Genomic DNA, 13,462 nt, shown 5'->3' on the forward strand with positions numbered 1-13,462 from the left:
GCTGGTGGATTTTTTTGCAGACTTTATAACTTGACAATAGAGTTAAAATACAGTCTTACCTTGTCTAACTGACTTTGCTGACAAGGGAAGGAAAAAGTGAATCCAAGGGGGAAAATTTTATGTTTTAGGGTTCGTTGTTCAAGAAAGCGACCAAGACACTCAGCAACATGATCAAACAGCTGTAAGGACAACAGATAATGTAAAGTCAAAATTCACACTTTACATAGATTTATTTTTAAATCCGAATACTGAAGATTGACTGCGTCTATATACCTTACTAATATATAAAAGGCATGCTATGTTGCCAATGACTGGCTCGGTGTTACTACTTCATCCAATCATTGGCAGGTTGAAGCAGACATACATAGTGCAAACTAACGGCTGGACTGTTCTAATAAATGCACAGTTTTACACATAAATGGGATTTAGCGGAGCAGATTTATCAAAACTGTCTAAGAGAAAAACAGTTCACTGCTTATAGCCACCAATAATGGCAAAACTTTACCAGAAAATTTTAAGAAATGAAAGCCGGGCTATAACTGGTCTGTTACGCAATACCTTTCTTGGGAGATAGAGATGATAGACACTTGTAAAGAAACACTGCTTGATATACAATATATATGCATCGTCTAAGGAGTATTTTCTCATTATAGAGAGCCCCTACATATGTGCAACATCTGCTAGCGATGCCCCTCTGGCTTTGTCCAACATCTGCTGGCACACTGTTTTTCCCCTGAGGTATACCCGGTGTCAAAGCTCCCTTCTGGTGATAGCTGATATTAAACAGGTTTTCTGAGACTTTAATACTGATGATCTACCCTCAGGACAGGTCATCAGTATCCGATTGGTGGGGGTCCCGGGTGTCAGACCAGCTGTTTGAGATGGCAGTGCCACTCTCAGCATCACTTTGGCCTTCTCTCAGCTTCTTTTAGGCCACTGACAACACGTTCATTGATCAAGTGGCCTAGGTGCAGCTCAGTCCTAAGTCTAGGTGTGCAGCACCAAGCACAGTTGCTATACAATGTATGGCACTGTGCTTGGTAAGCTGTGAGAAGGCCACCGGGCTCACTGGAGTGCCAGTGCTTTCTCAAAAAGCTGATCGTCAGAGGTCCTGGGTGTTGGACCACCACAATCAGTATTAAATTATCATAAAACCCTTTTAAATGTCGTCAGGATGCAAGGCAGGAGTGTGGATGCAGGTGCAATGCCTGTCAAATGGTAATGTAGTTAGTGACCAGGCCAGTTGTAGTAAATAAGTCTCTTTACTAAAGTACAGAATAGGAATAGTAGTACATACAACGGTATAAAAGGCACAATTCCAAGCAAATCACAGTGCAGTTCCTATTCAATAGCAATGTATGGATAGCAGCAATGATGGGGGCTGTGGTATTCCTCTCCGTCTCAGAGATGATAGTTCTCTAGGACTCAGGCCTAGTCCTTAGGATCCAGTACATGTAGGTCCTCTCTTCCTCAGTTAGGCTAGGCCTAAACGGCAAAATGTGTCATGCAACTTCTTGACATAGGAAAGTTGCACAACATTTTTTAGTAGGGATAGTCAATGGTGTCACACCCTGACAGTCACTAAAAGCCCATGCAAGTTGGATTTTTGTGCAATTGTCGCATCACAGTTGTAGCTTGTCGCATATCACAGTCTGACACAACTGACTATCATTACAAAAAATGTTCCGTGACTTGTGACAAATGTCACTGTGTAGCTGCACACTGCTGTGCAACACATCTTGACGTGTAGCCCTAGAGCCAGAATCTGACCAGGTGCAGACCCAGGTCCTTCTCCTAGCAACCTAAAAGGGTTGTTTGACCCTGACTCATCTTTACAATAATATACAGAAAATAACATTACACTTAACCAGATAACAATATAACAAGTAATCCTTGCAATTACTGTGTTCTGGGGTACTGTACTCACAACTCAAGAGACCTGCCCATTTTTTTCCATATTACTTAAAATAGAGAAAAAGGACATGTATACCTGAGTTAGTCTGTCAGTGATTGTCAAAAGATCTGCAATTACCTTATAATAACAGCTTTCATTAATGTCCTCTGTCCCTTTCCACTGTTCCCTTAAAAGACCGTTACTAGGGCTCATCTGTCTCCCAACTTAATGTAAACAGAAGACAGAGGGGCGGTCCTTCACATTGCATGCCTGCATTAGGCTTCAGAGTGAGGAGGCGTGTCTCTCAGTAATCCAATCTGATTGGCTGGCAGGAAGCTGCTGGCTACAGCAAGTGTGTATGGAAAGTGAGGGAAAGCAGTTTTAGCCTCAGAGAGCTGGCAGATGAGCCATCTTGAGAAGGTCCTCATATTGCAAATTTTTAAACAGCTGTAACTAAGGGAAAAACTCAAGGTAAACCGTGGTATGTGAAGAAACTAAAGATTGCTTTATGCATAATGCTGCTGCAGCATTAACATATGCTAAAATATATATATATTTTTTTTTTTAATGAAAACATGAGAGTTACTCTTTAAATTTCCAGACATATTTTCTTGAACTTCATGTCAAGTTTCAGTAACATAGTATTTAGACTTGCTATCGCTTTTTCTTATACTAGTGCAGGCAAAATCTGGTAAAGCTGTGGCAGTTGAATCAAGAATACTCCATAAAATATCTGGGGGTATTTTATCATTTGCAGTCCTGATAATGTCCTTTTTTAAGTTATTTTAATTCTGGTATTGCACCACATTTTCACACAAATTCAGCACACGAGCAATGTGGCTGTGCTTTGTAAATGATAATTTGCAAGGGGGCAAGCTGACATTCTGTGCAACTGGCGGCAACATTTAAAAATGTTGCACATCATAAATGAACCATAAAAAAAATAAAATAAAAATAAAATGATCTGCAGGCCGAAACAGCTCAACTTTTCATGCCGTGGTGTGGGATGATGTAGCTCACAAAGTCACAAGAGTTAGAAGAAAACCAGAAAATAGTTTTAACAGTCTTGATGAAGAAAAAAAATATATATAAATTTTTTTTTAGTGGCTCATACACACTATCATGTGCCGGCCCTGCCCGCAAACCACAGGTCCGCAATATACAGGCATCATCCGTGAGCACACTGTATCACGGATGCGGACCCATTCACTTGAATGGGTCTGCGATACGGAGTGGAAGACCACTGAAGCACTACGGAGAGCTTCCATAGCATTTTGGTCCATGCGTCCACACCGCAAAAATTAATAAATATAGAATATATGGACGAATGCGACACAGCTCAGGCCACACAGACTTTCTTTGCTGGTCTCTATATCTATCCCGTGCACTGTTGCACCTAATTTATGACAAAGCTCAGACCGCATCCTAAATTAGGTGCTCCCTCTGGCAGTCCGTGCACCTAAACAGAAATGATTTGCGACAGAAAACTGGTGTAAACGAAAATAAATTTGTAGCAGTTGCTGGCGACGCCCCCTTTCCACACCCTCTTTCTGAAAAGAGACGAGGGCAGTGTAAGAATTGGAAGATGCAAAAGTCAGTAAAAAAAGTCGGCAACACATTGATTGCACCTTTTTAATGCCACTTTTAAGGCACATGGGAAAAGATAAATCTGACACACTCCCTTTAACAAACTGATGTCAGATCCACACAATTGTACAGTACCAGCAAAGTGGATGAGATAAAAAAAATAAAAATTAATATGCTGTGTAAGGCTACTTTCACACTAGCGTTCGATCGGATCCGTTCTGAACGGATCCGATCATAATAATGCAGACGGAGGCTCCGTTCAGAACGGATCCGTCTGCATTATATTGGCATATAAAAGCTAAGTGTGAAAATAGCCTCGGACGGATCCGTCCAGACTTTTACATTGAAAGTCAATGGGGGACGGATCCGCCTGAAGATTGAGCCATATGGTGTCATCTTCAAACGGATCCGTCCCCATTGACTTACATTGTAAGTCTGGACGGATCCGCACGCCTCCGCACGGCCAGGCGGACACCCGAACGCTGCAAGCAGCGTTCAGCTGTCCGCCTGTCCGTGCGGAGGCGAGCGGAGCGGAGGCTGAACGCCGCCAGACTGATGCAGTCTGAGCGGATCCGCATCCATTCAGACTGCATCAGGGCTGGACGGAAGCGTTCGGGTCCGCTCGTGAGCCCCTTCAAACGGAGCTCACGAGCGGACAGCCGAACGCTAGTGTGAAAGTAGCCTAAATTGAGCATTGGGGTGGATTCGAAATCTGCAGCATGTCAACTTATACTCAGCCTTTGCAATGGAGAATGTGAAATCCACAGCCATTGTAATACATGCAGTTTTTGGTGCTGATCAGTGGATTTACCACAGTATGTCCGCAGGGGATGTAAAATACAATTACCCTTTGGGTCAAGACCTACCTAAATAGGGGGGGGAATACTGAGAGCTGAAACACCACCCAAAAATTTTTGGGGTATTTCTCTATAGGTAATTTACAGAGGTTTATTTTCATTTCTCCTTTAAAAATATATTAAAACGTTACTAAACTGCATCCTGTTGGCATTTCATCATTACATTAGTCTGTGTGTTGTGAAACTTGGAGTTATTTCAAGTGTCAACATACACAGCTACTTACACAAATTATTGCAAAAGAAAAAAAATCCTTGATAAATAATGCCATTTTTGTCTTCAAGGTTAACACTGGTAATTGAGGTTTAACGTGCCAGCAGGATAGCCTTATTTTCGTGCTGAGATTTCATATACTGCTAGGTTGAGGAATCCAATATAAAAAAAAAAAAACTTTAAAAAAACAAAACCTCTTTGCCTAATTGCTACTTATAGTCAGCATCTGTTATTGGTGCAGTTTATTATAAGAGAAAAAGCTGCTGAGCATTTCCAGGAAAGATGTTGAAGTGCTGCCTAAATAACAGCTCACTAGACCTGCCTAATCTTCCCAGTAATCAGCCTGTCAATACGTGCTTCTGATCTTAGGGAATTATTATTTTTTTTTTTTATATAAAAGGAATAAATAGTCTTCTGATTGGTTGGTGTCCAACCACAAGACCCCCACTGATCACTAGAGGCCACACAATTCAGCTCTCTGAATGTAGGCACATGCAATGGAAAGAGCCAGTGTCGGGCAGAATGAAAGTTCATATTCACACTACAGCTGATAAGAAAAGCTCCACAAAAAGGTATATTGGTACTGCTCTCCCAAGGCCCAAATTAATGCGGTCAGCAGTTTAGCATGATCAGAACTGCTGAAAGGCTTCTTTTTAGGCCAGCTCTAGTTGTGGTGGATCCACATCGCACAGTGAAGTGCATGTGGTTTTCATTACTTCGTCCATATGTACTGGAAAAACTCTGCTCAGAACATGGCAAATTTTCAAATCTACAGCATGCTCAATCTGTTGCAGAAAAGCCTTGGCTTTTCACAGCAGACTGCACCCTTTGCAATGCAACATATAACTTGTCCTCTCTTTCGCCACATCATAGTGGATCATAGACCCATGAACCCACTGATTTAGAGCGCACACAGCTGATGCTCGTGTTTTGCAGACCCACAGTTTGCGTTCCTCTCATGTGCCTCTAGGGAAACCCCATTATTGCCCTGTACGAATACCATAATATAAGAAGGCAGCAAATGTGCTTTTGCATTTATATTCTTTACTAATTCTCCTCAATCTCTCTGCAGCATTCAACATTGTAGACCACACTCTACTCCTCACCATGTTCCTATCTATCGGCCCTAACACTGTTCTCTCTTTGTTTTCTTCCTATCTGGACACTCTTTCAGAGTGTCATTTGCTGGTTCCACTTCCCCTCTCTCTCTTGCTGTTAGGGTTCCTCAGGGTTCAGTCTTAGATCCTGTTCCTTTCTCTCTATACAGCCCCTATCGGACATGCCATCAGCTATCTCAGTGTTATGTTTGACACTGATCTCTCCTTTACTCCCTATATTCAATCGCTTGCCCGCTCATGCCACCTGCACCATGAAAACATCTCTAGAATCTGATCCTTTCTTACTGTGGAAATAAAAACTCTTACTGTTGCCCTGATCCATTCCAGTCTTGATTACTGTAACTCATTACTAATTGGCCTCCACCTCACCAGACTCTCGCCTCTCCAATCTATTCTCAATGCTGCAGCCAGGCTTATCTATCTAATCACTCCAATGCCTCTGCCCTGTGCTAGTCATTGCACTGGTTGCCCATACAGCACAGGATTCTTACCCACAAAAGCTCTTCACAGTGCTGCACCCCTTCCCCAATTGCTGTCTACCATCAAACCCATGCTCTCCACTCACCTAATGACTTACAATTGACATCCACCATAATCCAAACCTCTCACTCCCATCTTCAAGACTTCTCTCAAGCTGCACCAGTTCTCTGGAATGCTCTACCCCAAACAATTAGGTTAATTCCCTAAAAACACAATCTTTTTTTCTCCATTCACCCCCCCCCCCTTCCCTTCAGAATTACTCCTCTGAACCTGATTTATCAGCATCCACCACACCTCACGCACTCCGAGGCACTACAGATATCAGCTGGTGACTGGCTCATGTAGCCTCATATCTACTACTACCCTATTGTGTTAAGATGGCTGGACCAAAAAAAGCACTTCTACCTTTTATGTCAGCTCCATATTCTCATAGCTTGTGAGCTCTTGTGAGCAGGACCCTCATTCCTCTTGTTTTATTTGCTAACTTGCTTGCTGCTATGCTATTTATGACTCGGTTTGCACTTGAACCCCCTGATAGTAAAGCACTGCAGAATATGTTGGCAATATATTAAAGATTATTATTATTATTATTATTGTGACATTTTGAATTGAATGAACGGGTTGAGGATTATTTTGTCCAACTTATTTAATTAAAAATAAGCCTCATGGACGTTATGTGCTGCCTCTGGCTCGTGTAAGAGGCCTAGCATTGAACTACTATCCTAGAGAATAGATACTTTTGCTTTTAAACTCTGTTTAAATGTACCTTCTGTCCTGTCCCAGTCATTATTTCCTCTGGAATGTCACACACTTCACTTTCCATCTCTACTCCACGAGAACCATCCAATATCACATAAACAATTCGGAATTTTGCACCTCCGAGGTCAAGCACCAAGAATTCACCGCATTCTGTAGCAAACAAAAAGAGGAGAAAAAAAAACATTTTAAAACACACTTAGTGTCCACAAAAATGGAACCAAATTTAAAAAAGATAACTTGTGCAAAATCCTCATTTCATATTAAATAGTTTGCACTTTCAGAAAATCTTTAAGGGGGTGCCAAAATGAGGACTGTCATAGCACTTAAGCACCCCCTCCAGAAAACTGTATCCCTGAACTGTAACATGCCTACCAATATTTTTGTCAGCGAGCCCCTGAGGAGCCAATGGACAGGAGTTATTCGTGCCCCTGGTTGTTACAATCATCACAGCGAGTTTCCTCACGCTGTTTTTCCCTAGAGCCGTGCAGTAAAAGGAGGGTGCATGCTTTCTTCCCTCAGAAGACACACTCTGAAGTTAGGGCTCCTGCCTTATGTTAGCTGGGGTGCACATAATGTTACGTGTTTGTAACGATGGAAGGCAGGGCATGTAGAATGCAATGGCGGCCTATGGTGCAAGACTCAGCATTCAGGACAGATTTAACAGAATAAATCTTTCACACGAGCGGATGCTGTGCGTGGAATCTGCCGAGTGAAAGAGTGCCAAGCCCCGCACTGGACAGCAGAGACATGGAGCATTAACATGATTGATAATGCTCCGTGCCTCGCTCTGATCTTTTTACTACAAAATCAAGGTGACAACTTTCTCTCACTGTGATTTTGTAGTAAAAAGGTCACAGAGAGGCACGGAATCTTGAAAGCTTTTAGTAGCAGGTTATCTTACTTATTCCAATGCTCTACCATGCAGACTCAAGGTACTTTAGCTGTCTCCTTTGTCCCTTTCCATCTGTATATCATGCAGAGATCTGTTAGTCTCTATCGCCTTCATGAAAGACATGGGGAGAAAAAAAAAAAAAACCTCAAGGCAACTGCTCCCTCTCGCATTTCAAACCATAATCTAGACTCTACTAAGGTGAGGGGTGGGGCCAGCCCACATCAAATCTCTTACATGGGCTGGGCAAGGATTTTTAACAATGGCTTTGCCATACATACATACATAGCTATACATGGAATAATACACAACTTGACAATACATAACAAACCATTTCAGATACTCCCTGCTCTGGGGCATTACAAGTACATCAGAGCATTTTAAGCTCTCCCCTAGGTCCAACCCAAAAACACCCACTTTTGGGCAAGATTTATGTAAATCCTGCCCATTTTCAAGTTTGAGCAAGCCAAATTTGCTTGAATTGTCTGAGAAAATTCTGGACAATGTTGGCAAATTTAGGACTGTTAACAACTGTGACTATAATTTCCAGTGAACTAACTGGTGACCGCCATGTTGTGCTGTTATGCAAAGTTCTGTTATGCATAATGTAAAACCCTAGTCAGGAAACTGCATGAGAAGCCTAAGATTTATTTTTAGGCACTTTAATTTCAATGTTCTGTATCTTGAAGACTGTGGCGGTGGGCACCTGGTTTGGCTGAGGTCAGGATTCATATGCAGCTGTAGCGTAGCACTGCATGTGTAGTGGCCCAGAGCAGGCACCACAATTCCTACATCCTGCCAATGTTTCTAATGGCTAACCAAGTATGTCATCGTTTATTTATTTGAGATAGCCCTATTATTAATGCACAATATAAGACTATGTAACTTATGTATTGTATTTCATGCAATGTGCCTGGTTGTATAGAAGGTGGCAGTGTGTTTGGGTACCAGAGTATCTTTAGATAGAATGGGCAAAAGTGGGCTAGTCCTGCTTCCTACCAAGGGAAGAGTTGCAGGAAGCTATAGTTAGTCGAGCGTGAAATTGAGACTTGGAAGGAGATTAGAAGCACCCTGACTCCTTAAAGAAAGAGTTTATGAGGGGGTCAATCGCAAAAGGAACCCCACTCAAAAAGGTACCAGAACTGTCAAAGTCGAGCAACCAGATCAAAGCCAGGGTCTAGCACAGCAGAGAAAGATAAAAGCAAGGTACCCAAGTTTGCCTGCCAGTCTACCCCAAAATCTGCTGAAGCCAAGAGAAAGACAAAATATTGTCTGGATTCAAGTGTATTCAAGTTAAGCTGTTGTAGTTTTAACAAAGTCTGGACTCTTACTCCACCACCTATCACTCTCCCCTTTATTATAACAGAGCTTAACCCTGCGGAGCGACAGTATTCAGGTAGGAGCACCGTGACACACCAAACTAGTAAGGCCGCATCACCATTTGGCATGCTGCACATGGGTTAAGTCCTTGCTGAACATAGGTTATTAAAAGTAGGTTAGAGTGCCTCAGTCAGTCAGCTGAAATGTGAGGCCTCATTCGCACTAGTTTTTATCCTGAATATTCTAATCGCTAATTTTTATTGCAAATATCGTCACTTTGAGAATTCGCGAAGATGTAGAATAAAGTGCTATATATTAAATATTTGTAATTGCAAATATTCTAGATTGTTTTCTTCATCCCTTCTTGCTTGTGGGCCAATGAGAATGCTGCAATAGCTTTGTTAGAGCTTAGCAACCAATAGGAAAGTTGCCTACCCCTTACTATATAAGAAGCTCCCCAGCAGCCATTTTCTGCAGTTCTGAGAGAGAGAGCAGTGACATTGCTGTGCTCTGTGCTTTCATCTGGATCCTATTCCTTATCCAATTACATTAGATAGATGGGGAGAGGGAGATAGGTTCCGTTGTCCATACATACATGCTACAGACATAGTGCTGTGATGTCACAACAATACTTAGTGCACCAATTAGTAATCTCTACTCAGACCTGATAAAATGTGAATTTGTATGTATTGTGCAAAAATTATGCGCATCATTAGTGCCCATTTGCGCAATCGCAAAAATAATGACTGAAGATCTCTAATTCTAGAATTCGCTAATTTATTGCGAATATTATGTGAAAAATTTGACAAATATTGTGAAAACGAATATCGTCTATGCCAGTGTTTCCCAACCAGCGTGCCTCCAGCTGTTGCAAAACTACAACTCCCAGCATGCCCGGACAGCCTTTGGCTGTGCAGGCATGCTGGGAGTTGTAGTTTTGCAACACCTGGAGGCACACTGGTTGGGAAACACTGGTCTATGCAATGAGCAGGACCCTGGTACGGTTAGGCGGATGCCAAAATTATGCAGTGGGTCCGGATATGGGTATAATAGTCTATTGTTTTTGTTTGTGACGCCAATTGCAGCGTGCGCAGGGTACAGTTTCAGGGCCCTTTAAGATGTTGCAATTCACGTACCAGGTTAGGAATGCCAGAGTGGTGTAATGTCTCTGTGTGATAGTGGCAATAATGTCAACGGTGTCTCCTACCTTGGTACGGCTGGACTCCTGGACCCTGGCTCACTTGCAATAAGTAAGTGTGTTGCTAGTAGGAGTAATTGAGGATTTTAGTAGCAGTAAATGAGATTTAGACCTGGGATATAATTCAACTTGTCTTTACTGGTTGCAGCTTTCATCCACATGAGATACAGCAATAGTCTTAGATCCCAGCAGGTATTGGCAAAGTATGGCAGTGATCAATATCTCTTCTGCTTCTATCATGTGCCTGGAGCTCTCTTGCAGGATTAGTCGTCTGCTTATGGCTCTGTAATTTGTGGCAGGAATCTATATCTTTCTGCTCTGTCTATCTTCTGCTGTGTATGGGACAGACTAGCCGAGGAGGAATTTGGCTTCTCCTGGTCTCTGGATGTTACTCACAGTTAGCTCACAGGGAATGGTTCTTCCTGGATTTCTGGAGGTGGCTGCTTGCTTGTCAACAGCTGAGGCTGAAGGCTCAGGCTGGGAATGATGTTCTTTGGTCTTAACTGAGACAAGATCCTGGGTTGGGATCCCTAGAACTGGGAGCTCCTACCAGCACAGCCGTCCCCTAGCCGGGGTGGCTGGCACACTTACTCTAACTTCCTTCCCCACCCATAAGGCAGGACATGGGCGAGCCCACTCTGCTCAAAGAGGGGGAGCTAAACTGGAATAAACGATTCCAGTCTAGATATGCTAAACTGTTACCAAGGCCCTGCTGACACATTGCTACCACCTGCTGGTGTACATGAAAATTATAGCAAATACATGTAACAGGCTTAGAATATGCACATTTGTGAGGATGTGATGTTAAATTACACAGGATGACAATGCAGATACACTTAACAGGTTGTAGCGGGGTAAAAGAGTTTTGTAACATAACTCTGGGATGTTACATCTATGCCACTCGTCACCAATTCTCACGTCAGTAAATCGCAGATATGTGCCGTCTGTGGTCTCCACAGACCTCTCACATATGGTTTCGGGAAGACAGGGAGCGAAATGGATAGCTTTTTTATTTTTCCATTCACATAGCCGTACGAGAGCTTGTATTTTTGCAGAAAAAAATTGCACCATTTAGTAGTGCATAAAATGTAGTGGGAAGCTGGAAAAAAATAAAATTCCAAATCGGTTGGAATTGGGGTAAAAAATAAATAAATAAAAAAACAACGCAATTCTCTCACAGTTTTGGGGATTTTTTTCAGAAGACGTTCACTGTCCAGTAAAACTGACTTGTGCTCTATTCTCCAGGTCAGTACGATTATGGCAATACCACATACAGTTGCAAGAAAAAATGTGAACCCTTTGGAATTATATGGATTTCTGCACAATTTAGTCATAAAATGTGATCTGATCTTCATCCAAGTCACAATAATAGACAGACAGTCTGCTTAAACTAATAAACACACAAAAGAATTAAATGTTACCATGTTTTCTTTGAACACACCATGTAAACATTCACAGTGCAGGTGGAAAAAGTATGTGAACCCTTGGATTTAATAACTGGTTGAACCTCCTTTGGCAGCAATAACTTCAACCAAACGTTTCCTAAAGTTGCAGATCAGACACGCACAACGGTCAGGAGTAATTCTTGATCATTCCTCTTTACAGAACTGTTTCAGTTCAGCAATATTCTTGGGATATCTGGTGTGAATCGCTTTCTTGAGGTCATGCCACAGCATCTCAATCAGGTTGAGGTCAGGACTTTGACGGGGCCACTCCAGAAGGCATATTTTCTTCTGTTTAAGCCATTCTGTTGTTGATTTACTTCTATGCTTTCGGTCGTTGTCCTGTTGCAACACCCATCTTCTGTTGAGCTTCAGCTGGTGGACAGATGGCCTTAAAGGGTTTCTACCACTTGCATATCACATATTTGGTGATCAGACACTAGCGATCCGCTAGTGTCTGATGTAGCTTACAAGCTAATTATTACCTTAATCCGTTCGGCCCATACCTCAAAAAAAGCACTTATATCTTTATGCAAATGAGCCTCTAGGTGCTATGCAGGCGTTTTTCCAGCACCTAGAGGCTCCGTCTACCTTGCAGTTTGCCGCCCATCGCCTCGCTCCAGCACGCCCATCTCTTACCGTATTCGATCCTCCCCCTGCTTCAGCCTTCAGAAATCCCGCGCCTGCGCCGTTCGTCGCGGCATTCGGAGGCATTCGGCGCAGGCGCAGTCAATGTCTGACCGCTCCGTGCTCAGACATTTCCACTGCGCCTGCGCCGATGTCATCGGCGCAGGCGCAGTGGAAATGTCTGAGCACGGAGCGGTCAGACATTGACTGCGCCTGCGCCGAATGCCGCGACGAACGGCACAGGTGCGAGATTTCGGAAGGCAGAAGCAGGGGGAGGATCGAATAGAGTTGAAGATGGGCGTGCTGGAGCGAGGCGATGGGCGGCAAACTGCAAGGTAGACGGAGCCTCTAGGTGCTGGAAAAACGCCTGCATAGCACCTAGAGGCTCATTTGCATAAAGATATAAGTGCTTTTTTTGAGGTATGGGCCGAACGGATTAAGGTAATAATTAGCTTGTAAGCTACATCAGACACTAGCGGATCGCTAGTGTCTGATCACCAAATATGTGATATGCAAGTGGTAGAAACCCTTTAAGTTCTCCTGCGAAATGTCTCGATAAACTTGGGAATTTATTTTTCCTTTGACAATAGCAATCTGTTCAGGCCCTGACGCAGCAAAACAGCCCCAAACCATGATGCCCCCACCACCATACTTCACAGTTGGGATGAGGTTTTAATGTTTGTGTGCTGTGCCTCTTTTTCCCCACACATAGTGTTGTGTGTTTCTTCCAAACAACTCAATTTTGGTTTCATCAATCCACAGAATATTTTGCCAGTACTGCTGTGGAACATCCAGGTGCTCTTGTACAAACTGTAAACGTGCAGCAATGTTTTTTTTGGACAGCAGTGGCTTCCTCTGTGGTATCCTCCCATGAAATCCATTCTTGTTTAGTGTTTTACGTATCATAGATTCGCTAACAGGGATGTTAGCATATGCCAGAGACTTTTGTAAGTCTTTAGTTGACACTCTTGGATTCTTCTTCACCTCATTGAGCAGTCTGTGCTGTGCTCTTGCAGTCATCTTTACAGGACGGTCACTCCTAGGGAGAGTAGCAGCAGTGCTGAACTTTCTCCATTTATA

General features: G+C 42.9%; 1 protein-coding gene across 1 annotated transcript in view; it reads right to left on the reverse strand.

Annotated features, from left to right (window-relative positions):
* LOC122928141 (hexokinase-2-like) overlaps positions 1-13,462 on the reverse strand; it is a 162,673-nt gene that overhangs the window by 41,003 nt on the left and 108,208 nt on the right. Inside the window, exons 4-5 of the mRNA XM_044280698.1 lie at positions 6,914-7,056; positions 60-179 (exon numbers count right to left, since the gene is read on the reverse strand). Coding sequence (XP_044136633.1) covers positions 60-179; positions 6,914-7,056 — 263 coding nt within the window. The remainder of the gene's footprint in view (positions 1-59; positions 180-6,913; positions 7,057-13,462) is intronic.

The sequence above is a fragment of the Bufo gargarizans genome, chromosome 2, assembly GCF_014858855.1.
Source record: "Bufo gargarizans isolate SCDJY-AF-19 chromosome 2, ASM1485885v1, whole genome shotgun sequence".
In the NCBI taxonomy this organism is placed as follows: Eukaryota; Metazoa; Chordata; class Amphibia; order Anura; family Bufonidae; genus Bufo; species Bufo gargarizans.